Source organism: Eleutherodactylus coqui, chromosome 10 (assembly GCF_035609145.1).
Source record: "Eleutherodactylus coqui strain aEleCoq1 chromosome 10, aEleCoq1.hap1, whole genome shotgun sequence".
In the NCBI taxonomy this organism is placed as follows: domain Eukaryota; kingdom Metazoa; phylum Chordata; class Amphibia; order Anura; family Eleutherodactylidae; genus Eleutherodactylus; species Eleutherodactylus coqui.
The window spans coordinates 117,358,802-117,384,384 of NC_089846.1; the positions used below are offsets into that span (position 1 = coordinate 117,358,802).

A 25,583-nucleotide genomic window follows, 5' to 3' on the forward strand; every position below is an offset into this window, starting at 1 on the left:
ACTCCAAGGGAGCTCATGGTCGTCCCAATCACCCCCATTGTAATTCGCACTGCAAAGCGGCAATGAGGGACCCTAATACTACTGGGGCGGTCAATATAGGGGGCCCCCATTACTACTGGGGCGGCCAATATAGTGGGCCCCCATTACTACTGGGGCGGCCAATGTAGTGGGCCCCCATTACTACTGGGGCGGCCAATGTAGTGGGCCCCCATTACTACTGGGGCGGCCAATGTAGTGGGCCCCCATTACTACTGGGGCGGCCAATGTAGTGGGCCCCCATTACTACTGGGGCGGGCAATGTAGTGGGCCCTCATTACCACTCGGGCGGGCAATGTAGTGGGCCCCCATTACCACTGGGGTGGCCAATGTAGTGGGCCCCCATTACCACTGGGGTGGCCAATGTAGTGGGCCCCCATTACTATGGGGCGGCCAATGTAATAGGCCCCCATTACTACTGGGGCAGATTTGCTGCAGCAGCAAAGTGGACGACATTTTGAAAATCTCATTCGCACACCGTAGAAAAAATCTGCACAAAACCCATGGAGATACTGACATGTAGAACGGGATTTAATTCCACAGCATATTAATTTAAAATATAATGTATATCACTAGCCCATCCTGTGCTCCAGCGTTACTCTCTTTTTTTTTTTTTAAACTGTGCCCATTTTAGAACAACAAAGGTAAAAAGCATATGTTGTGAAAAGCCACGCCCCTAACCCCTCCCCTGACCACAGCTTGGGGCTCCACAAGAAACTTTTGCTTCAAAAAGGGCTGAAAAAGTTTGGGAACCACAGGGCTAGACCGTTCTGCCTGCCGGGGGACAGTTTAATTATCAGTATAATTACCTTAAAGAAGCTACAGACCAGAAGTATACAGCCAGGAGGATGAGCTGTGATGATCTCTATTATACCTGTGTGACAGGAGTAGTGTGATCACCATCAGTAACTTAGTGTCTGTGCCCCCCCTGTAGGCAGTTTCTGTGGTAGGCCCATGTAGCAGCATGACACAGACTGAGAAATTAACTAGTTTCAGACAGCATAACCGAGATCACATGACCATCTGAGGAGAAGAAGGCGAGGAGTTTCAGAAAGGAATAACTGACCAAGATAACACTATCTCACTTATTTACATGTACTTGGGGGATAGCTACATAGTGAATTTAAAAAAATCACCGGAGTGGCCCTTTAAATCTAAGACTATACAGATTTAAAGCTGTGTATGAAAAAACAAAGAAATCCATCATCACAGGATTTGGGGCTTAACGTAAATATTCACCTTTTAATACCGTTTTGGAGTCATTCTATTAAATAGCATTTCACGCACATGCTGTTATTTCTTCAAACCCTCTCGATTTGTAACTTGGTGCTCATAGACTCCCCTCCCGGCCCTGTTGCAGATATGACTCACTCCTGCAGCGAAGCAATGCGAGAACAGACCGAATAATGTGTTGGGGGCATTGCAGTGATGTAATGAAGGGCGCCGCTTCCTAACGCTCCTCTTGTCCTTCCTTGTATGTCTGCAGGCAATGAATATCCTTACGTCCGTTCTACTCCTTTATGCCAAAGAAGAGGAGGCCTTCTGGCTGCTGGTGGCCGTGTGTGAGAGGATGCTGCCCGATTACTTCAACAGGAGAATCATTGGTAAACGACGGGTGTTCATTAATATCCAATTAACGATGGGGGCCGACGAGCAGCCAACTCACGGCCAAGCTTCAGCTGCGATGCGGCCCAGAGCCTTGCAGTCGTTTAGGATAACACCGTTGGTAATGGCTGCACAGTTTACTGAATACTGCACAGCCGTGAACCATTAGCAGTCAGCTAGCGATCGGGTCCGTATGACTCGCATGACCACAGCAGGGCTTATGGGGGAATCACAGCTGCAACTTTGGCATCGTCGGCCTCTACGCAAGACCTTATCCCCAGAATGACCTGTTCTAATTCACGCTCATCACAGTTGTACAGAAAATGTGGTTGATAAAACATTGACTATTTTATTCTGCAGTGTAATATATATAAAAAAGTAGGGATTAAATTTGGGTGCACTTGTTTTGACTGTCTAACCCCCTCCCCGACATGCCTGTCCGGCGCACATCGGGTGTCTGAAGCAGGTTCAGCGGGTGTCAGCCATCTTTAACGACGAACACCTGCTGGGAACAGCTAGGATCAGCGTTCGCACTCATTGTAGTTGTTAACCCTTTAAATGATATCAGTACTGACAGTGGCATTTAACCTTTCGCAATCCAATTTTGAATTCAGGGTTTCCTAGGGGGCTTTCTCGTTCTGCCATTATACAATGGCGCCATCTGCTGGCTAGAGCCAGTACTGCTGTATGGAAAATGCTGGAGAGGCCCCCCACAACAGAGCGGCTAGTAATATACAGTAAGAATACCCTGCCGGACGTCTTCCAACATCAGAGCTGTACAGCCTTCAATCAGAATGTCGTCAGACAGTGGATTAGAAAGGGTTAAATGCCCCGATCAGTGGTCCCGAACAGCCCCCTCCAAGGCCTCCATTGCTGCCAGGGATAATTGCCTATCAAAGCACGATAGGCAGGATCTTGACATCTTCATAGACTGCCACGTCTTGATAGAACCTGTGAGTGAACAAACATTTTTCTTTAGTTTAGTTTTTTTTTGGTTGTTTTAAAAATAGATAATGAATGATAAAAGTTAACGTTTTTCCAGTTGTCCCATCAAAAAGTAAAAAAAAGTATACTATTATACTCAATGCCACAATTGCACTCTTTTTGGTCACCCTGTATCCAAGAAAAAAATTGAATAAAAAGTTGTATTTTCACCAAAATGCTTATAATAAAAACGGGTCACACAAACCAATGGTAATTAAGTTATGGGGGTCAAAAGATGGCGACGGGTATAGAGTGCTTGATAGACTCACAGGTGATCTGTTTGTGTTTCAGGTGCCTTGGTAGATCAGGCAGTATTTGAGGAGCTCATCAAGGATTACCTGCCTCAGTTGACTGATCACATGACAGACATGACTTTTTTCTCTTCGGTGTCCCTGTCATGGTTTCTCACCCTCTTCATCAGCGTCCTGCCTATTGAAAGTGCTGTCAATGTGGTGGACTGCTTTTTTTACGATGGGATCAAAGCCATCCTCCAGCTGGGATTGACCGTGCTGCACTTTAACATGGACAAGCTGCTGGGTTGCAAAGATGATGCTGAAGCCGTCACTATCCTCAACCGGTATGTGATCACATGATTAAAGGAGGCGACGTCACTAAAACCATTGGAAGTGCTAAGACCCCCTCTGATCCCAAGAGCGGGGGGGGGTCCCGTTTCCCACTCTTCCTCCACACTGCAGGTTCAGTGCACCTCCCGCAGTGAGGAGGAGTCTGAATAGGAGGCGGTTACACATGGCTGGTCCTACTCCATCCAGCTTCAATGGGGCTGACAGAGATAGTCGAGCGCTTGTAGTCGGCTTTTTCCGTCAGCCCCACTGAAATGAATGGAGCGGCACTGTGCAACCTCCTCTCTATTCAGTCTGATATCACTGCGGGTAAGTGCAGCCACCCTGCAGTGAGCAAGAGGAGGGGGGGACACGGGACCCCATTCCTGGGATCGATAGGGGTCTCAGTGGTAAGACCCCCACTGATCAGACTTTAATCACCTGTTTTGGGAATACCCCATTAAGTTGAACGGTAAAATCCCTGTAAGGTTGCGTTCACATAGTGATTCTGTGTGCATTCAGTTTTGCCGCCCTGGGGTGCCACCTGAATTGCCGAAAAGAACATCCACACAGAACCATAGACTTTCTTTAGTCAATCGAAGACCAAAGCCGAAAGCGTCGGTTTCCATTTAGGTTTCCGTTCCGGTCTGCCTTATTTGCCGGACATTCGACTATTCGATTCTCTCCGGTAAAAATGCCAGAAAGGAACGGAAACCTTCTCAAAGGAAAACTGAAGTGGTCTCCTACTTGTATTGAAAGCCCACAGCCCCATCCAGGGTACAGTCTGAATGTTGTTTTCGACTATTCAGATGAACCTTCCACGAAAAGGTGGGGCACACGCAGGAACGCTTGGTGAACCCAGCCTTATCTGAGATATGTGGGACCTGCCAGGTATCAGATTGTTGGAAAATCCGGAAACTGACAATCATAGAAAATAATATAAAACTCATCCGTGAAGGTGGAGAAAGTTCAAAAAGCCCCAAATAAAAAATGAACAAAAAGTCTTTTATTGGAACTTTTTTTTAAAAATCCGATGAATTGCAGTTCGTTTCTGAAATCGAATAGCGGATAACGAGACATTATGGATTACAAGATGCTAAGTTTTGGGAATTTCATTGTATTAAAACATTAATATAAAAAAAGAGTAAAAATGTAAAAAAATCCAAGTAAATCTCATTTCAAAATGAAGAAGTTTAGGAGAGATTTTGCACTTTGTTAATATTCTCTTAAAGGGGACTTTTGGTTTAAAACTATTGATGACCTCTCCTCAAGATAAGTTATCAACAGCAGATCTGCGGGGGGTCTGACATCTGGCACCCCCTGTAGATCAGCTCATTTGAAGGGATTACAGCGCACTGGATGGCCTGGAATGGTACTACAACTCTTTCCCTTGGAAGTGAATTGGAGAGAGCTGCAATACTATTTCAGGCCTATTTTGATCCTTCCATCCCTTAACATCGTCTGATCGCCAACCTGTTTTTGATCACCTATACTGAGGATAAGTTACGAATAGCTTAGTATCAAAACCCCCTTTGTCTCTTTATAATTTGACAGCAATTGATTATTTACAGGTTTTTCGACAATGTCATAAATCGAGACAGTCCTCTTCCATCAAATGTACAACAAGCTTCTTCTGCAGCCGATCGGAAAAGGAACAGCACAAAGGTGGACATCACAGAACTTATCAGGGAGTCAAATGAGGTATGATATTACGTGTGTCCAGTCTTACACCAGCCATGCAGGCTTGAGAACAGTTTGTCAGTTTAGGCTCATTGACTGATTGTGGACTGATATTCACATGTAGAGTCTTATATGGGATATGAAGAACTTGTCCTACAGTTCAAAAATTGTTTAAAAATGTTTACATTTGGACATTTATGTAAATATTGTAGATTAAATGAAAAGATATCATGAGCTTTATACTTTCTGAACCATGGACAATTACGAACTTGGTGCAAGCACAAACATCTGCAGGAAAAGGGTCATGGGGGTGAGGCCATGCCAGCCTCTCCCTACCTGCCTCGCATTCACTGGCAGGTCTCTCTGTATGCACAAACAGGGAGAGACATATTAGTTTATGCAATTGGCTACGCAGATGGGGAGAGGCCATGAATTTTTTTTGCTGCATTTAAAAAAAACAAAAACTGGACAGAACATGGACTGCACATGGATGGCATCTGTGTGCGGTCCTTTTTATTTTTTTCCCCCATTGACTTGAATGTGTGAGTCTCGTACGTAAAACAGATCAGAATAATGCGTGTAAAGAGTTTTTTTCCTGCAGTCCGTATCTGCCTTGGTCCATAGAATAATATGGGTCCGTATGCTGTCCGTGTGTAGTCCGTTTCTTTTTTTTTTTATCCAGCTACACACAGATGAAGAAAACGCTTGATTTAAGGTGAACGGTCTGTCTTCTTTTTCTTAAATCTGCAGAGATTTGGAGCCATTCGGTATGAAGATGTGGAGAGCATGCGGAGTAGAAACCGCCTGTATGTCATCCAGACATTAGAAATGACGACAAAGCAAAATGTGGTAGGTACTACCTGCCGACAGCGCACATTGCTGTGTATACTGCTTCTGGTCACCAAGACCCCCTGTAAGTCCTACTACACTTGGGTATGTCCCATCCATTTGGGGAAGGGGTAAATGATCCGTGCTGCAGGGGGAGGTCCTCATACCCACATTGTGTATTACAACCGCTAAAGACAAGAATTGTTGTGGGATTAGTAATAAAGCCATTTTCAGATCTGTCAGCAGCAGCTAGCCTGCTGGTCTGATTCCAAGTAGCAGGATTTCTATATATATTTTTTTTTTTAGAAAAAAGAACTGAAAAATATATCACAAGTGGAAAAAGTGGCAGTGGGTTTTTTACAAAGACCATGAATATTACATTTGTTGACAATGTAGCTTTTTTTGTCAGAAGTGAACTACTGTATTGCAAAAACAATTCTCTTTTGTAGCTAATAATTCCTAGCGACTGTTTGACTTCCCCTTACAAAATAGAAACGCGCCTCCGCACTCTCACACTTCATATCTGAATACAATTGCGTATCTGTTTATACAAACCATATTAAAAATGTAAGGTTCTTGGCACACATTTTAATTAAAACATGTGGGCCCATCTGACGCGTCTAGGTGAATCTTACTGGATGTGCGGGTAATGCTATAGACGCCTCTCTTTGGGCAAAAAGCCTCCACATAAATGGGAAAGCTGGATACCTGGCTACAAAGGATCACTGAAGCACCTGGGACAAAGGGGAAAATGGAGCGCATGACAAAAGTGAAGGCAGCCACCCCTACACAAATACACTTGTGGCAACAAACAAACTCGGCACTTCCAACAAATGTGAAGGTGCACATAAGCCACAGCTGCAACTAACACACACCTCAGCAATCACACACACTAAGGGCTCATGTCCACGGGAAAAATAGGATTTAGGATCCGCAGCGGATTTCCTGCATGCGGATCCGCACCCCATAGGGATGCATTGACCACCCGCGGGTACATAAATACCCGCGGATCGTCAATAAAAGTGATTTAAAAAAAAATGGAGCATGAAAAAATCTGGACCATGCTCCATTTTCATGCGGGTCTCCCGCGGGGACGGCTCCCGCGGGCTTCTATTGAAGCCTATGGAAGCCGTCCGGATCCGCGGGACACAAAAATCATATTTTACTTACCCGCTCCGTTTCTTCTCTTCGGCGCCGCGCCATCTTCTCTCAGCCGCGGCCGGATAATTTTGCTTCGGACCGGCGCATGCGCGGGGCACGTCACCGACGTCATCGTGCACATCCGCCGGGCCGAAGAATGAAGATCCGGCCGCGACGAGAGAAGATGACGCCGCCGCGAAGAGCAGAAACGGAGCGGATCGGAGGTAAGTTTATTCTCATTTATTCTCCTTTTCGGCGCTCATGTCCGCGGGGCAGGAGGGACCCGCTGCAGATTCTCCATGGAGAATCCGTAGCGGGCCCGATTTTCCCCGTGGACATGAGGCCTAAGGGCTCATGTCCGCGGCCACTGCGGCATTCCACCGTGGGAGTACCGCGGTGGTAAGCAAAACGCGCCTGCTAGCAATCGGGGGGAAAACGCTAGTTTTTCCGCGGTCTCCATTATTACTATATTAACCCGTTTAGGACCAGCCACAGTAAGTTTACGGCGGCTGGTCCTGAACTTAGAGCACCGCCGATAGTAAAATTACGGCGGTGCTTTAAGTGTCTTGCAATCAGTCAGAGGCAGGAATGGGTTATCAGCTTTTAGTGACAGCTGATAACCCGGAGCAGAAGGCAGGATGGGGTTTTTAACCCTTCCTGCCTTCTGCTTCCCAGATATACAGTGCTCAATGAGCACTGTATGGGGAAAGTGAAAGTAACATGTACTTTCACTACGGGAGCCTCAGGGGGTCATGTGACCTCCTGGGATTCCCTGCTACTGCAGAGCTGGAGGGTCAGACTAGACCCTGGCAGCTCTGCAGGTGACTAATGTCACCACAGGGGTTGCTTTCCTCTGTAACTAGGGCTCCTATGGACGCCCTAGCTACAGTGGGAAAGTGTCAAATAAAGGGAAAAAAAATATGTGAATGTCCCCCAGAGGTCTTATATGACGTCATGGGGGGACACAGATAGTAAAAAACACAATTACATAATAAGTAAAACAAAACAATAGAATAAAACAACAATACATACAAAAGAAAGAGAATAACACAAAGCAGACGCCAACAAAAACCGTCGCCGCATGCGCCCTGTAAATGTAAACCAAAACCATACATACTATATATCAAAACGTCCGAAACAAATAGAGGAACCCATTCCCATACCTTATTTTAGTGTAAATATAAAAATAATTTAAAAAAAAATTATAAATGTTAAAAAAATGATTTTTTTTAGCTTTTTACACCCAATAAAAAAAGTGAGTGGAAAAGATATTAAAAAATAGTCCTATATGTCACGGGGAAAAAAACGCAGCAAAAATAATTTTGGTAGCTAAAGGAAAAAAAACACCACATGGGTAAAATCCCTAAAAAGTGTCTGGTCCTTAAGGTACAAAACAGCCTGGTCCTTAAGGGGTTAATGGAGACCTCCCGAGGCGTAAATCTGTGTGAAATAGATCATGCCGCAACTTATTTCCTGCGGCGGAAATCCGCGGTAAAATTCTGCGTGTCAGCATTGACAGGTTAGGTTAAATAGAAACTAATTATTGCGGAATTCCACCTCGAATTTACGCAGCGCGAACCGTGGTCAAAATCCGTTTGTGGACATTAGCCCTTAATGACTGAATAAAATGGCACAACTGTTAATACTAACTGCATAGAAAATGTAGGCAGCCACTCCCATTTAACTGGAGGCTCAAAGAGAGGTATTCATAGCATTACCCATCCAATGAGATTCACCTAGGCATGTCAGATGGGCCCACGTGTTTTGCACTGAGAATTTTGTTTTTTTTACATGGTTTATATAAGCAACAGTTGTGCCCTTTTATTCTGCCATTAAGTGTGTTTCTGTTATTGTATCTGTTACAGCCGTGGCTTGTGTGCACCTTCACATTTACTTTATTTGTTGGAAGTGCTGACTTTGTTTTTTGCTGCACTGCTCTTATAAAACGTCACACGGTATGGTTTGCTTCTGTTACGTCGGATTTCTGGGTTTTTTTTACGGAAAAAATAGCAATTTTTTCCTATGGAAAAATGGAACTATAATGGAATGGAGGCAAATTGACAGCTTTCTGTTTTTTTATTTTAAACCCATTGAAATCATTCGCGAAAAAAACTAGAAACCTTTAAACTCTGTTTTTTCTGCTCCAAGATTGGACCAAATAGGGCTTTCAGTCACCATTCTGCTTTTTTTTGAACCCATTGAAATCCATGTCGAGCACCACACACACGTTCAGTTCTGTTTTTTCTGCTCCAAAAACGGAACAGAGAAATGGACAACCCCAATGCAGGTGTGAATGGGCCCTTATGTCACCCATCTCTTTTGTGTCCTCTCTGCAGGTTCGAGTTGTCTCACAAGATGTCAAGTTTAGCCCTGCTGATCTAGAGGAGCTGTACTGCATATTTAAGGTAGTTCTTGTAACGAACCATTTTACCGTCTCCTCTTCCGAATATCCTAATTGTGCATCTAAACTACAGATGTAGCAGCGCCGTTCTTGAGGTATGGGGTGCTATGTTTCTGGAGTAGACTGACAGGTGCCCCTGTGCTATTTGCATTGCATGGCCGCTGCCATTCAGTTTGAATGGCAGTTCTGGTACGTGAATGGCATAGCCACGCTAAGCTGCTCCTCAGTAGCCCTCTAACGTGAGATGCACTAGTGCTACTACATCTGTAGACGATGCATCAAGAGCAGGATCCATGGAAAGAAAGAAATGTATATGTATAATGAGGAACACTTTTTGTTATATGGCATATATTATCGCGCCCCCTGTTTGGTGCCCGCATGAATATAAATGCTCGGTACAGAGCCCTTTCCAGCTTTACCAGGCACTTTCAATTTTCATTGGTCAGCAGCTTGCAGAAGAGACTGCTCTCCCTGATGCGGCATGGAAGAGGGGCAGAGGCATTACCACTTCTGTGCCCGCTGCAGTACTAAGCATGGGGGTAAAGTGTAATGTGACTTATATAAAGCTGCAAAGACTTTACATAGTAGCAGAATTGTGCTGTGTCTGGAAGTCTGTGTTATCAGCTCATTAACCCGATAAGGACCAAGCACCTGGGCTTTAATCCCGTGACATGGTAAAAGTATGCCGCGAGTTTAAAGCTCCTGTCCCAGCAACCTAGGAGGAGCAGGTGGGATGCTCGACTGTCGGAGACAGCGGAGGCCCCGAAGAAGAAGAAAGGAGCGTTTTTTAACGGTTTCTGCCTTCTGGTTTGCAGGCTACATACCCTGGTCCTTAAGGGCTTAAAGGGGTTTTCCAGCACTTAGCAATGTACGATTTATCCACAGGATAAATCATCAATAGCTGATCAGCAGGGGCCGCTACCTGGGACCGCAGCCGATCAGCTGTTTGCTGGACCGCTGTTGCTCAGCACTGAGCAGGAAGCACATGCTATAACTCCGTACATTGTCTAGTGGCCCAGTGTGGTATTGCAGGCACAGCTCCCTTTCACTGTTTGAATAGACAGTCAGGTTCATTTTAACCATCCAATTTATCTTGTCACTTAAATATCCAAAAAGGATGTTGGCTATCCAAATCTGGCTCCATCAAACTAATGGGAGGTAAGTGTTCTGCAATTGACCGCATTAGATTACTCTTGCAATTAAATTAACTGCCTGTTTTGTTTTTTTTTTTCTTAGAGAGAACACTTCTTTTCGTGTTACTGGACTATGAATAACAGCGGCATATTGAGTCATCATGACCCAAGCTTGCCATACCTAGAACAGTATCACATAGACTGCCAGCAGTTCCGGACTCTGTACCATCTTCTCAGCCCCTGGGCATACTCTCCTAGCGTAGACTCCTTAGCATTGTGGACCTTCCGTCTATTAGATGACAATTCTGATGGCCTCATCAATTTTAAAGAGTTTGCAGTGGCGTTTGGTGAGATATATATTAATCTAAATAACGAGCGTTTGAGGACAAATACAAATTGTAATTAATGTATCTTTCATGTTCTAGATGCCCTGTTCAATGGCAGCTTTACTGATCGCCTCAAGCTGCTATTTAAAATGCATATACCTCCAGGTACGTACGTCTGGCCATATTTTACCCTGTTTTCCTGAAAATAAGAGATACCCTGAAAATAAGACATAGCATGATTTTCCAGAATTTTTGAGGATGCAAAATGATTTTTCAGGCTTTTTGAGGATGCTTGAAATATAAGCCCTACTCCAAAATTAAGCCCTGCTAACAGTTAATTAAAGAAGTCAATTTAAATAGTGTCCAGGCAGCTATACATGAAAAAAGTTAACCCTTTTTGAACAAAAATTAATATAAGACACTGTCTTATTTTCGGGGAAACACGGTAGGTGTTTTGTGGACTGACAGAATAATAGCATGAGGAGAGACCTGGGAAAACATTTAAAGGGCCACTCCGCTGATTTTTTTTTCCCCCCATTCATTCATGATGCGGCATACCCCATCTGTATGTATGCAAGTGAGCTAGTGTTACCTTGGTTAGTTATTTCTGTCTGAATCCCCCAGCCTCTCTTTCTTCAGACGGTCATGTGACCTCAGTTCTGACCAGCTCAGATCTACTTGGGGTTATGTATTCATTTTCTAGTCAAATTCTCAGTCTGTGTAATGCTGCTCCATGGATCTACTGTAGAAACTGCCTAGAAGGGGATACAGGCACTCCTATCACAGTTACTGATGATGATCACACACCTCCTGTCGCACAGTCAGAATAGAGACCATCACAGCTCATCCTCCTGAGTGTATACTTATGGTCTGTAGCTTATTTAGGTGAATATAGAAGGTAAGGATAATTAAACTGTTCCCCCAGCAGGCAAAAATGGTATAGCCTCTAGGTAAGGTTGTGCTGATGTATCATGGGATTGATTGAAAGTGAAAGTAAAACTGTCACTTAAGATGGTACCTGCTAAGTATCAGACAGGAGGCTGCACTGCATGGAAGTGGTTGCAATACACAGAGACCTCCAGAGTGTGACAGGTAATCATGTGAGGGAGGCAGGGATGGAAAAATGTGGTTTCGCTGGAGTTTCCCTTTAAATGCATCTTTGATGTATGATTGTTTCCAAAGTATTGTATTTTTTTTAATTGTAGCTTTTACTGAAGTTGGATCTATGAGCCCGTCGGATGAAGCCAAGCTGTCCAAAGAGGAACTGATGCATTTCAGCCAACTTCATGGTAAATTAATGAGAATTGGGATGTACTAGGAAGAATGTTGATGTTCTAGCCGTGCTGTGCACTGAATGGTCACTTCATTAGAGACCCCTCTAGTAGTGTGTTGGAACTCCTATGGCCTTCAGAAATGCAGCAATTCGTTGTAGCATAGATTCCAATGGGTGTTTCGTGAAATCTTTCTCCCAGACCCAGGGTGTGTCAATAAAACATTTCCCACACCATTACTACACATCTCCACCTGGCGGAACTGCTGACTCCTGACAGGAAGGGGTCATCAATTCATGCTGCTTGCACCAAATTCTGAATTCCCTCCCCCCCCCATCAGCATGGGGCAAGAGAAATCTGGATTTATCTGACCAGATTGTTTTTCTACTCCCCAGTGATGCTATTTTTGCCCACTGGAGTCTTACCTTTCTGTTTCCCTTTGATGGCAATGGCACTAGAACTACTGGTCATCTGCTGTTCTAGCCCATCCGTGCTAAAAAAACGTTGCTTCATTTTGCATTTCCCATTCATCAGAATGATTCTTGACATCCTCTACTGACCCCTTTCATTGACGAGTTGTTTACATGCACAGGATCCCCTTTCACTGGATCTTTTTTTTTCTTGCTCACACAATTTTCGGTATATATGTGATACCGTTTCATGAGAAAACCCAACAAACTTGGTAGTTTTGAAATCCTGGCCCCAGCTAGTCTAGTACTGATCACCAGGCCTCATTGAACGTCCCTCCGAACACTCGATTTTCCCATCATGATGTGGATTTAGACTGAAACTGATCCACCGAATAGTTGATCACTTGATTTTATGCTGCACTCCTGACTGATTTCCATGCAGAGAATCTTCAATCTTAAAAGGGCCGTCGCCTCTGATAAAAGTGGTCTTCCAGCGTGGATAACCCGTGTAGAGACATCCGTCAGTCGAGTTATTGCAGAAATGTCTCTGGTTGCTGCACGATGTCTGTTTCTTCTCCAGTCATTGCATTGCTTGTCATTCAGCTACAGTAACACTACATTTCTTCTCCGTAGACGCGCCGTCATATTTGGGTGCTGTCAACACTATTCTTGTAGTTTGCTAACATTTATAGGCCAATGTAATACAATGCAACTGGAGTCTATCAGCCTTTAATAATGGCACATCGCTATTTAATCGGGGTGTAGACTAGTGTACTATAGAATGGGTGAGCACTTAAAGGGGTGATCTTGGGGAGGAAAATGTCCAAAAAGTGTTAAAGGGAATGAATGATTCGGGCAGAGATCCAACTGGCTACTCATTGTCTTTGCAGCAGCAGCAATGTAGTATTACGTGGAGGGCGTGCGGGGGAATTGTCATCCATGTATTAGCTGGACGACTCAAGTCCTTCAGAGAATGGGGTAGACCTCCTTATCGCTTTGTTTTGCCTTCAGTATAGGTCTTTAACCAGTTTAAGAGCGCATTCTGACGACCGTATATCAGCCGGGTATTTACGCCTGGCCGATATACGGCGTCTCTCTCTGCAGGAGGAGGAGGCTGAAAGATATAGGAGGAGTGCTCTGAGCTCCCGCCCCCTCTCCGCCCCTCTGCACTATTTTCAATGAGGAGAGGCGGGAAAGGGGCGGAGCTAATTCCTAGAATTTATCCCCACCCTGCCTCCTCTCATTGCAAATAGTGCAGAGGGGCAGAGAGGAGGCAGAGAGGGGGCGGGAGCACTGCTCCCGACTCTTCCAGCCTCCTTCCCCTGCAGAGAGAGACGCCGTATATCGGCCAGCGTGAATACCCGGCCGATATACGGTCGTCTGAATGCACCCTAAGGCTGAGTTCACATGGGGCGGAATTGCTGTGGAATTTTGTATCCCGGGATAAAGCAGCAAAGTGGACGAGATTAGCAAAAATCTCATCCACACGCTGCAGAGAAGCTGTTGCGGCCAAACCGCGATGAAAACTGACATGCCACGCGGAATTCAAAGCCATGGCGTGCCAATTATATCTCCAACTCTGCTGCGGCCTCTCTATTGGAGGAGACTGCCGCAGTGCAATGCAGGCGGCGAAGCAGCTTCAAAATCTGCGGCGAGCGGCGTGATTTTTTTTTAAGCTGCATTTCTGCCGTGGAAATCTTGTGGTATTTCCATGGGGTCATTCCGCGGGATTTTCGCCCCGTGTGAACCCAGCCTAAGGATACAGCCTATTTAGGTCCCAAGGACACAATGATTTTTTTGAGATTTTTATCTACACTTTTCAAAAGCCTTACCTTTTGTATTTTTCCATCGACGTGGCCATGTGAGGGCTTGTTTTTTGTGTGGCGAGCTGTAGTTTTCACTGGTATAGTTCCTTGGGTACATATGATTTATTGTAAATATTTTTTTTAATGTTTTTCCTCTTTTGCACAATAAAAACTCTTATTTTGGAATTTTCTTTTTTTGCATCGCTGCATTCAAAGTCTCATAACACTTTTATTTTTCCACTGAAAGTGCTCTGTGGGGGCCATGCTTCTTGCATGACAACATGTAGTTTTTATTGATACTATTTTGGGATTTCCTCAGTGTTGTACAGGTGATGTAATTATCGTCGGTGCCTCAGACATTGCCACAGGTGTTCTTACCATAGGATATCCTGAAAACGTGACCTGTTGGTGGTCCCCGAGGGCTGGAGTTGGGGACCCCTGCTCTAAAGGAACTTGAATTTTCGATCATTTGATCACTCATGCAATATAATGCAATACCATAGTATTGCATTATATTGTATTCTGACAGGCAGTCTATCAAGGTGTGCAACATTGTGAGGGAGTTTGGGACACCTGAAAACTGATCTGAGCATTGAAATGCCACTGTCAGAATTAAAGGGTTAACAGCTGTGATCAGCGTGAACACTGACTGCAGCTGTCAAAGACAGCCGGCATCCACAATGTATGGAGTGGCTCAGCTCTCAATCCTGCTGCATGCAAACTCTGTGCCTCTGGGACATAAATATACATCCTGGGGCTCTGTTGGGTTAAATACTAATGTTTTTCTAGGTTTCCTCTTGAGGAAAACTCAAACTTTTTACATTTGCAAAAAGTTCTTATGTTTAAGTATTCTTCTTCTAGCGGATAAACAACTTTTGTTCTTTCCACCAGTGACCTCTCCGATGGAACTCTCTAGCCCTGATGAGAAAAATAAGAGCCCTGAAAAAGGTATTTTCAAAGATGGTCAACTATTATATAATGGCAGCCGGTCATAGTGTGAAAAACAAAATTCAGCCTCCTTATCATAGAAACCGATTTGCGCCGTTTCTACTAGCCGCATAACTAATATAGGTTTCTTCATTGTTTGGGGACTTGAATCGCTTTATAATATGGCTTTGATTTTAAAGGTAAAGGAAAGATTGATATCCAGGCATATCTGAAACAATGGCAAGATGAACTGATGCGGAAGGAGGAAAGTATTAAGGATCTGCCCAGAATGAACCAGGTAACTTTTTTTTTTCTGTCAGCTAAGAAATAGTTAGAAATGACCATCTCTCCTCCTATATTCATTTCTGGATTCGGCTCGCCTGCTGCTTCATCTCGGAGTTAGGGTGCATTCAGACGACCGTATATCGGCCGGATATTCACGCCAGCTGATATACAGTGTTTCTCTCTGCAGGGGGTGGAGGCTGGAAGAGCCAGGAGCAGTGCTCTGAGCTCCCGCCCCCTCTCTGCCTCCTCTCCACCTCCTCTCCACCCCTCTGCACTATTTGCAACGAGGAGAGGTGGGATTGGGGCGGAGCTTATTCCCGGAACTTAGCCCCGCCCCTTCCCGCCTCCTCATTGCAAATAGTGTCCTGACAATGTAACTGATCCAAAGTATCCGAGTCAGAACAGAGTTAGGCTGAATGGCGTGGGTCTCAGAGTAGCTAGGCATCTGAGACAAAACAACTTACGGTGGTAATGTAAGTGGGACCTAGGAGCTTTCCCTCATCAGCCTCAACTGGAGTAGAGCACCCGCCCTGAAAAGGGCAACCCCACATCTGGGACCTTAATGGAATTCCTAATTGCCCTAATATGCTAGGAGAGAACACCCCGAGGACAAGGCAAGATAAAATAAGCATAAAAATGAGCCAGCTAGAGAGTACTAGAGCTGCTGCAGTCAAAACCATGGAGGGACATGGTCGTAGTTCAAATCTGAAGTCCAAAAAACTCACACACTAAATGGAACACCCAGAAGCACTAAAGGCAAAACACCCGAAACAAGTGAGCATGACCAGTATACAAATGTATTATGGACACCCTTTACAAAAAGGAGCTCGAATAAATATCCTGAGCAAACCACTGATAGGCTGGCTGTGCCATCCATCACCCCAACCAGCCTATCAGCTCTACTACAGAAGGGAGAAGTTTCTCTCTCTGCATCCAGCACCGAAGGACAATTTGCATATGCAGGAAAGCACTTCACATGGGCAAACGCTGACGCCATGGCATCACCTCCGAACCAAAAATGTGATCGGTCTCAGTCAGTGCCTGCACAGCCAGCGGCGCCGTGACAGGATGTAGCCACGGTAGTGTTACTTATAAGAAGGGGGAGCTTTGGTAAGTGTAATGTGAGCTCAGACTTGTTTTCATTGTCTGCCATGTCTTGGATACAGTGATCATGACAATGCTGCAGCTCTACTGTAGTTTGGACACAAGGGACAATAAAAACAACTTCCAGTTAATAAATTAAGGCCCATTTAGACACAACGATAATCGCTCGTGTCATTTACAGCTCAAGATGAGCGATCACCTTGCGCCGTCAGCGGAAGATGCAGAAGACAAGCTGGTTGCAAAAGAGAAGCGGGGACATACAGCTGTTTCCCCGCTCCGAGCGTCCAGGTGTTATACAGCCGAGTGCTCTGAGCGGAGGATGCAGAAGACAAGCGGGGTGTCCCTGCTTGCCTTCTGCATACATCTGTTGCCCTCTGGGAGCGCCTGGCTGTCATACAGCCGAGTGCTCCCAGCAGAGGATGCAGAATACAAGAGGGCTGTCTCCGCTTGTCTTCTGCATCCAGATGTTTTCTGCACGAAGCGCCCGGCTGTTATACAGCCAAGCGCTCCGTGCCAGGTATGGAGAACAAAGCTGGACCGCTGTGTTCTTCATACCCAGCCTGTTATCAGGGAGCGGGATACAGCTGAAACAATAGTATCAGCTGTATCCCGCTGTGAATCCCTGATAAGGCTCATCGTCGTCTTTCAGCACGCTGAAAGACGGGAGAACGAAAACTGCACAATTGTCTAAATGGGCCTAAATGGGAAGAAGCAGAGGTCTGCAGCACAAGTGGTCAGCAGATTGCTTTCTAGCACTAGTCACGTACACTATAATGAATGTGTTGAGGATAGTAAACTACAATGTTACTTCCTTCATCTTTGATCTGAAATTCGTTTTAGTTCATTCCTAAGTCTCCACTCCATTTACTTGTCAAAAAAAAGGCGAAAACATGAAGCATTTTCTTTCATCATATTGTAATTTTTCAACTATCTCCTCAGACCCAGTTCATCCAGTTTTCAAAGACCCTGTACAACTTATTTCATGGGGACCCAGAAGAAGAATTGTTATACCGTGCCATTGCAGCTGTCACCAGTCTCCTCCTCCGTATGGAAGAAGTGGGTAGGAAACTGCAGAATACGGCTTCACCAGCCCACATTGCATCACCGGTGGGGGGTACTAAACTTCATGACAGCACTCAGGGGAACGGCACTTTGCAAGAGACGGAAAAGACTGTTTCTCGCCCTTCCAAAGAAGACACTGAATGGTCTTTTGCATTTGAGCAAATCCTCGCCTCGTTACTAAATGAACCTTCCCTTGTCAGGTTTTTCGAAAAACCTACTGATTTAAAAGCCAAGTTAGAAACCGCCAGGACATGTCAATTGCGTGCTAGTAAGAGGGTATAAGTAACATCTTCTAGTCTCTACTTCACAGACCACTACATCAAATGGCCACTTTAAAGGTGTTTTTTCCTCTACCGGACCACAGTTGACACTTTAATTTACATATATATATATATTAGGGACATAATGCAATTTTGTTTTGTTAAAAAGGAGACAAGCCTGCACCTCAGATGCACTGTTTATATGTGCTTTCAGTACTGCTGTGTTATAATATGTGTAAAATAAATGGTCTTGGATTATGTTCCGCTTACAGAAGTAATGGCCGTTTTAAATATTACATATGTAAGGTCAGGATCACTTGTGTACATTTTGTAGACCTGTTTTTAACACTTGGCACTTGCTCCTTATCCACTTATGCCATTAAAAAGGTTATCCAGTTGTCATTTATTGATGGCCTATCCTTAGGCTAGGCCATAAGTGGTAGATCGGCAGGAGTCGGATGCTCCGAAGCCCAACTGATTAGCTGATCGCCAAGCCAGTTTGCTCAAGCACTTCTGTTGAAGTGAATGGAAATGTTACCTGTGATACCAAGCCTGGCCACTGCAGTAGAAACGGAGCTGTCTGCAACCTGCAAAAATCATCTCTGTGCACGAGCGCACCAGCCCGGAGAAGAGCTCATTGGCAGGGGTCCTTGGCAGCAGACCCTCACTGATCTACTATTGATGACCTATGCTGTGGATACACCATCAATTATTTACACCTAGATAACCTCTTTAAGGAGAGTTCATAGTGAATACAGATTCATAGCAGAGAAGATGATCTTTTTTAAGGTTTATTATACAGCAGGCATTAGGTGGCCAGAAGGATTGCCACCTCTACCCAAACAATGTAGCATTGAAGGTTTTTACCACTGCAAATCAGTTATATCCTACGTCAACCTTCAATGCTCCATTGAGCGTAGAATCGACATCCTGCAATGCTACATGTTTCCTTGGGGTTATCAGGCTGGCCATGTCTTACCAGGGCTATTTCCGAGAGTGTTGAGAGCAGGACTTGAGGCAGAGAGATGATCACCCCAAGTCGCTCATTCTCAAAAGCACAACCCCTTTAATGCTGATTATAGACTGGGTCAATGTTTCCCTTTCCAATGGAGGACATGGTTTTTAGCTATTTATTACTTTAATGTTTTACAGCACACATGTCCGTTCTTCCTGTCCATTCTCTTCCCTCATCTTTTTCATTTTGGGATTTGGGCTGAAGACCTGAGTAATGTGACACAGACTGTTGAAGAACGCACTGACTGACAACTTCATAAAAAGCCTCTAGCAGTATGTTTATAACCACCAATATATAGGCATCCTAACACATAAATACCAGCAAAAAGCAACAAAAAAGGATAGACAAGATGGACTTCTTCATCCTTTTCTGCCCTCACTGCTGTAAACTTTACTAGTCTTGTACTATAAAAGGCCTCTTGTTAGCAGGGCCAGCTATATAGTTTGTAGCCACAGCCCCACTGACTCCAGCAATGTCTTTTATTTGTTTATACGCTTTCTCGGTATTAGTGTATCTTGACGCCACCGGAAGTAGTGGTGGAGTTAAGATACAAGGAATTTGACAGGGGGTTGCTGCCCCCTGTTCGTGATTGGTTGCACGTCATTGTCCCTTTTCTGTGGCACACAAGGTCCTCGTTCTGGCCCGGCGTTCATTGTAGCCTCCGTCCCAGCATCCCCACTGTCATTGTCCCTGGCGCCCCTTTTTCGTGTTAAGTTTTTTTGCTGCTGGCAGCGCACTCCCCTCCGCTGGCTTGTAGCGGGCTACAGATACTTTCCCTGTGGAGCCTTCGTTGCCCAAACAGCTTTTGCTTCTGGCCAGGCCAAACACTAAAACCCTAGCGCTCAGTGATCCGCATCTCCCAAGTGCCGAGCGCCGCCGTTCAGCGCTGCGGCCCACAGCAGCGCCGTGAACTCAGGGCTCCGGCGCACAACACCACTCTGAACATCGCCGGGCAGCCGCTGAGAGCCGCCACTCACCGCTCCGTCGCACAGCAGGGCTGTGAAGTGCACATCCAGCGCTGTCACCTTCCTCCACGGCGTGCTCCGGTTCCCCCTCAGCGCTGATAAGTCCCGAGCGCCAACAGTGACCTTCCTCCACTGCGGACGGCACTGGCTACAGGACCCGTGAGGGCCAGTATGGTGAAAATGCAGAACAGCCAATCATGACGAGGGGGCGGCAACTCCCTGTCAAACTCCTTGTATCTTGTCTCCACCAGTACTTCCGGTGGCGTCAAGATCCACTAATACCTGCTTTCCCTTTCCTCCGTATGGTCTTCCAGATTTGGCCCCAACACTGTTTGATGTATCAAGTGGATGGTCCCCACAATCACAACTAATGTCCTCTATTGATCGTGGTGGGGACCACCCACTTGATACATTCATAAAGTCGGTAGAAAAATCTAGGAAGAGCTCTTAGATGAAAATGGGGGGTAAGCAGTGCACAAAAGAAATACATTGTTGAAGTCAGCAGGGATCTGGCTATATAGCTATGAAGCCAGCCCCCTGACAGGTCCACTTTAAATGAAGAGTGACAAAGTACAGCAGTGAATCACCAAGGCTAAAATACAAGGGCACACAAAGTCTCCATGGGGAGGTCAGGTGAGGACGGTGCTGAGAAAGCCATCTCCAGCTAGCTAATGTAACTGCATAGCTGAAGAGGGAGCTCCAGTTGTGCCCGCACCATTATCTCTAGTGCAGGCCCAGTGATTCCATATAACAGTTTATTAATAAAGGTCTCTGTATATTTTTATTTTCACACCTCCGACCTGGTCCTCCGCCCCCCCCCCCCCCAATCACTGGTGTTATTTTCTAGTCTCGGCGGCTCTGTCCCCCTGTACTGTGTAAGGAGAAGCCATTACAGCGCCTATTCCCTGTCTGATGCACTGTCTGGGTCTCAGTACTGTATGTCACAGCCCGGTGCACTAAGACCCTTACAGTGCATGGGTTTGGTGGGAAACCAGCTGTGCCTGCATGAGAGGGAACAGTGCCGGCCCAGCTGGAGCGCCCTCTGCAAAACCGCTTAGAATTGCCTATTCTTTACATTAATTAAAACAAAATGCAGTTAAGCTTTTATGCTGTAATGTATATTTATCGGTAACTTCCTGTTGTGGTGTTTTTTCTAAACTAAGAATCTGCCTATATAAACAGTCATGTCTGTATAGAGGCCCAGTCATTCTCACAGTGTAAAGTGATTGCAATGTTGCAAACGGTTTGCATGTATCTAATTTTTTATTTCTTAATTTTCAGGAGGGTTAAGGCCACGGTCACACAGGGCGGATTCCCGACGGAAATGTCGCGATTTGGCCGCAGCGGAAAACCGCGACATTTCCGCCGGGAGAACCGCCGCTGCACCGCCCATAGAGGAGAGCGCGGCCGCAGCAGAAAGAAAAAAAAATGCACATGCTGCGGTTGGCAAATCCGCGGCTTCTGCCGGCTTTGCCGCAGCGGATTTGCCGTCCCGTGTGGACGAGATTTCTGAGAAATCTCGTCCACTTGGCTGGCTAATCCCGGGACTAGCTGCCACAAGCGGATTTGCCGCGGCGAAATTCCGCACGGAATTTCCTCGGCAAATCCGCCCCGTGTGAACCCAGCCTAAAGGCTAATATAATCTAAACCAATGTACACAAATGCAATAGAATGTAATGGAATACAAAAAATTGTACCTATTGTTTTCAAACATTGGAGACAACTGACTTTTCTTGAGATTGGGGCCTATCCGTTCAGCTAGGCGTTACGTTTATTCCGATATGAGAAATTAGATATACTCTAGCGATGGCAGTAATCAGCTTGTAGGTGTTTAGTACAAAGCCAGTTCCAAAAAAGTTGGGATGCTGTGAAAAATGTAAATAAATGTACAGACAAAAAGAATGCAAGGATTCGGTAATCTCACATAATATTTCCCATAGAACACATAGCAGAAGGTGGAAGGCAAAGCTTTTTGCATTTCATGAAAAAAAAAAAAACTTAACTTGTTTATAAATTGATGGCAGCAACACATCTCACAAAAGTTGGGCAGGGCCTTGTCTACCATTGGGTAGCACCCACTCTTCTTCTTTAAAAAAAACTTTCCATGCGAACACGTAAACACCTGTAACAAATTAACTCGGGCGAAGCTGGGTATATTAGCTAGTTCTAAATATAAGATGTAACAGTGCTGCAAATATTCAATCATTAGAAACCTTTTCCAAGCACATCTATGCATTTGACATAACCAATGAAAGTAAGGAAGTAGAGCAATAGGAGATCTAAACTTAACACTGGGACATCCATAACATCCATACATTGTGTAACCTCTCTGTGCCTGAAATTCATCAGAAGACAATGTATATGGATATGACTAATACAGCAAAATATTTCCAGAGCCATATTTAAAAGGAACCTGTCCGGTTGAACATGCTGCTTTTTCTGTAGTCAGCTTCTAAAAAAGGAAGATATGAGCAGATTGATACATGTAGTTATGTAGGCAAAGATTCGGTCTAAGGATGCTTTTAGATGCAACGATACAAAAGTGAGCGATGATCATTCGGTCTAAACGTGAGCCAACGACTCATTCGTCATTCATTTTATGCAGGCATAAAAATCATTGTTGTCTCATTCGCTTATCGTTCAGTCCTTCTCGTTCACCTATACAGGGACTGATTCTCAATTAAATGAGCCAATGAAGTATTTGCCTGTCTAAACAGGCTGCATGTTAACGGTGACGTCACTTGCTCGTTCAAACGAAAATCAGCTCATCTAAAAAGGACCCTAAGGCTAGTTGCACTTGAGTTTTTATAAAGGCTGCATTTATGCATCCGCAACCGGAATATGGAGAGGTGCCCCCGACCTGACCAAAGGTGGCCCCGACCTGACCAAAGGTGCCCCCGACCTGAGGCTGGGACACACGGCAGTTATACGCTTGTGTGAAACTGTCCTAACTTGTATTTTAGTAATTAAAATCCCTGGTCATTCTCTATGCAAACTATACAAGGAAGGCTGTCACTGATAGGACCGCCCTCTGGACTCCTAATCCTAGAAAGAACAGAAATGTCAAAAAAATGACAAGTTCTACCAACGGGGTGAAAAAAAATCATTACCATTAAAGACGTTTTCCATTTTATAACTTTTATATAGTTCTGGGTCCCCTATGCCCAAAACTATTTGAAAGTAATATATTAATCTTAGTCGTCTGCCACCTTGGCATTTAACAGGTGAGGTCACCCAGCCCAAAGGCCTGGTGATATTCTATAAACCTAGCACGTGAACCTCAAATGTAGAAGCCCCAAGGCAGGTTTATGGGACATCATTAATGATGTCCCTGCTGGCCTCCCATTGGCTGCAGTGGGTCATGTGTATTAAGCCATGTGACTGCTGCCACCAATGTAAACAGCGAGTGGAGACAATATTGGTAATTCATCGCTGCTCTCCAATCAATTCCTCCAGACAGTGAGATAGAATTATCCAACATCTCTTTTTATTAAATCAATTAAAACCGGCAGATATGCGGTTTGGGGTAAGCCCCCTTCAGTGACGGCTGGGAGAGACTAGGTTACAGAAAATAAAGATATCCAGAAATAGAAAAAACAAATCGATTGTCAGATCAAAGGAAGGAAGGAAGGAAGAGGGCAAGAACATAAATACAAACAAGTGAGCATTTAGGACGAATAAAGGTTTCTAATAAATGATGCGTCAAATTTCAAAATATAAGGAAAACTGGGATGACCTAAATTTTGAACAATGTACATTAAAATTCATTCATGTAAACTGAAAATATTTGTACGCAAGATATAAAATATGACCGAAGAGTGTTAATTATATGCAGTGATGACAACATAAAAATATAGTGTCAATCTTTAACCCTTTCAAATCCAATTTGTATCCTGGTTTTCCTAGGGGGCTTACTCCTTATCTGCTGTTATAAAACAGCGCTATCTGCTGGCTAAAGCCAGTACTACATGAGGTGACACGTTGGATAGGCTCCGACAGCAGAGAGGCTGGCAATATACAGTAAGAGAACCCCGACAGATGTCTTCCAACATCAGAGCTGTACAGCCTTAAATCATAATGTCTTAAGACGTCAGACAATGGATTGGAAAGGGTTAAATTAGCATAAATAGAATATGACCACTGTCAGTATATTCTAAAACGGTGGACGGCAAATTACTAGCACTTGGATTGGCGTTGGCATAAAATGACGTATAGGCAAGGTAGGGATATGAAAAAAACCAGTCTGGTACGAGTATAAAAGTGGCTGCGTAAATATATAATATAAAAGGTTAAATATAGTAAATCATGAATTATAAAAAATTGTAAAAGTATCCTGTTCAGAAATGTTCCTGTTTTGGGAACAGGTTCGGATATTGCGTGTAGGCCTGCATGTAGGTGTGGGACAAAATGTGGGAATGCCAGATGAGGGGCTTGCCATAACTTTTGGGGCTGAAGGATGTACCCAAAAGTGGTGGTACCTAAAAGAGAATGAGGAGACACAATAAGCAGGATGAAGGAATGGTGAAGAGGGGAGCAGAAGAAAAAATGAAAGTGGGAGGAAGAAAAGGAAAGTGAACATGGCAAAAAGGAAGAAAATAGTTTTGCTAGAGGGTGCTGGTCGTCATACCTCAGCCTCTCCTTTCAGAACCCTGGTAATAGTATGCATGCATGAGTTTCTGTTTGGTGTATGTCTGAATCCCCCTCCATCTGTAGGGGTGCATACGCCTAGTTCGCGTGAACTAAGTCCTGCTTGGTTCATGTCTGAATCCCTGCTGTCTGTAGATGTGCAAATGCCTGTGAGCAATGTTCTGTTTGTAGTTTGCTGTGTCTGAACCTGCTCTGACTGTCTGGTGTTTCCTGCTGCTTTCCCTATTTCCACCTATGGCAAGTCAGTTTTACCCTAGGTCCCTGTATAGGCCGTCCTTATCAGGATAATCACTTTGCTTGTAGGCAGGGTTTTCCTACTACTTTGGTGTGGAGTTCAGACTTCTCCTTTTTCCTTACGTTGTTTCCCGTTTGGTGATCTCTGTGTCCGATCTTGACTGTATAGTCATCCTTCTAGCTATAAATATATTAAATTGTGTAGGTCGCTGTTCACACTCCTTGCACGAATGTAACAGTCAGCCAATGGTCATATCTGGTGTTCGATAAAGAAAGAAACAGAAGAACACAGCAGTAACAATAAACAGTCCTTCCAAAGCTGGTTACCATGGGTGGGGATAAAAGTTTTTGGTGTTTCTTAATTTTGGAGGCTTCATAGTATCCTTCTAGCAGGGCAGATTTGGAAGTCAACAATGGGCATTTGCAAAGTTTCATGGTGTGCCATTCCTCCAGTAGGTGATGGTTAGGTGTCTATGGTCTCCCTGTTAAATGGGGAAAATTGGCTTCTACCTCATTGGGATTTTTTCTTTTTTTTTGCCTTCCTCTGGATTAACATTCGGGGGTAATAAGCTCAACTGGATGGACATATGACTTTTTTTCGGCTTTACATACTATGTTACTATGAGAGGAGACTACGTCCGCCATGTGGCTGGAGAGATGATGATCGAGCCATTATGGGAAGTCTCTCCTGGTTTTCAAAGGACATTCCCTCGGGTTTACAAGTGAACTTGCAAAGTTTGTTTGGAAGTGCTCGTTACTCAATGGCTCCAAACTGGATCTTCATCTCAACCCTTTGGAATTTGAGTGCTCAGGCCAGTGCTCCGCATGCTCAGATACAGGAGAGCTTCCTGGCAAGCTTCCAGCTGTGTCATCTTGGTCCCTCACTGGAGACTGAGGCAAGTAGA

The 25,583-nt window shown here is 44.7% G+C and overlaps 1 protein-coding gene across 1 annotated transcript in view; it reads left to right on the plus strand.

Moving 5' to 3' along the window:
- TBC1D8B (TBC1 domain family member 8B) overlaps positions 1–20,600 on the plus strand; it is a 73,719-nt gene extending 53,119 nt beyond the window's left edge. The window contains exons 11-21 of the mRNA XM_066581773.1: positions 1,523–1,640; positions 2,917–3,202; positions 4,757–4,886; positions 5,616–5,714; positions 9,170–9,238; positions 10,471–10,714; positions 10,793–10,858; positions 11,899–11,982; positions 15,071–15,127; positions 15,307–15,404; positions 17,435–20,600. Coding sequence (XP_066437870.1) covers positions 1,523–1,640; positions 2,917–3,202; positions 4,757–4,886; positions 5,616–5,714; positions 9,170–9,238; positions 10,471–10,714; positions 10,793–10,858; positions 11,899–11,982; positions 15,071–15,127; positions 15,307–15,404; positions 17,435–17,839 — 1,656 coding nt within the window. The 3' untranslated portion in view covers positions 17,840–20,600. The remainder of the gene's footprint in view (positions 1–1,522; positions 1,641–2,916; positions 3,203–4,756; positions 4,887–5,615; positions 5,715–9,169; positions 9,239–10,470; positions 10,715–10,792; positions 10,859–11,898; positions 11,983–15,070; positions 15,128–15,306; positions 15,405–17,434) is intronic.
- Positions 20,601–25,583: the final 4,983 nt, after the last annotated feature.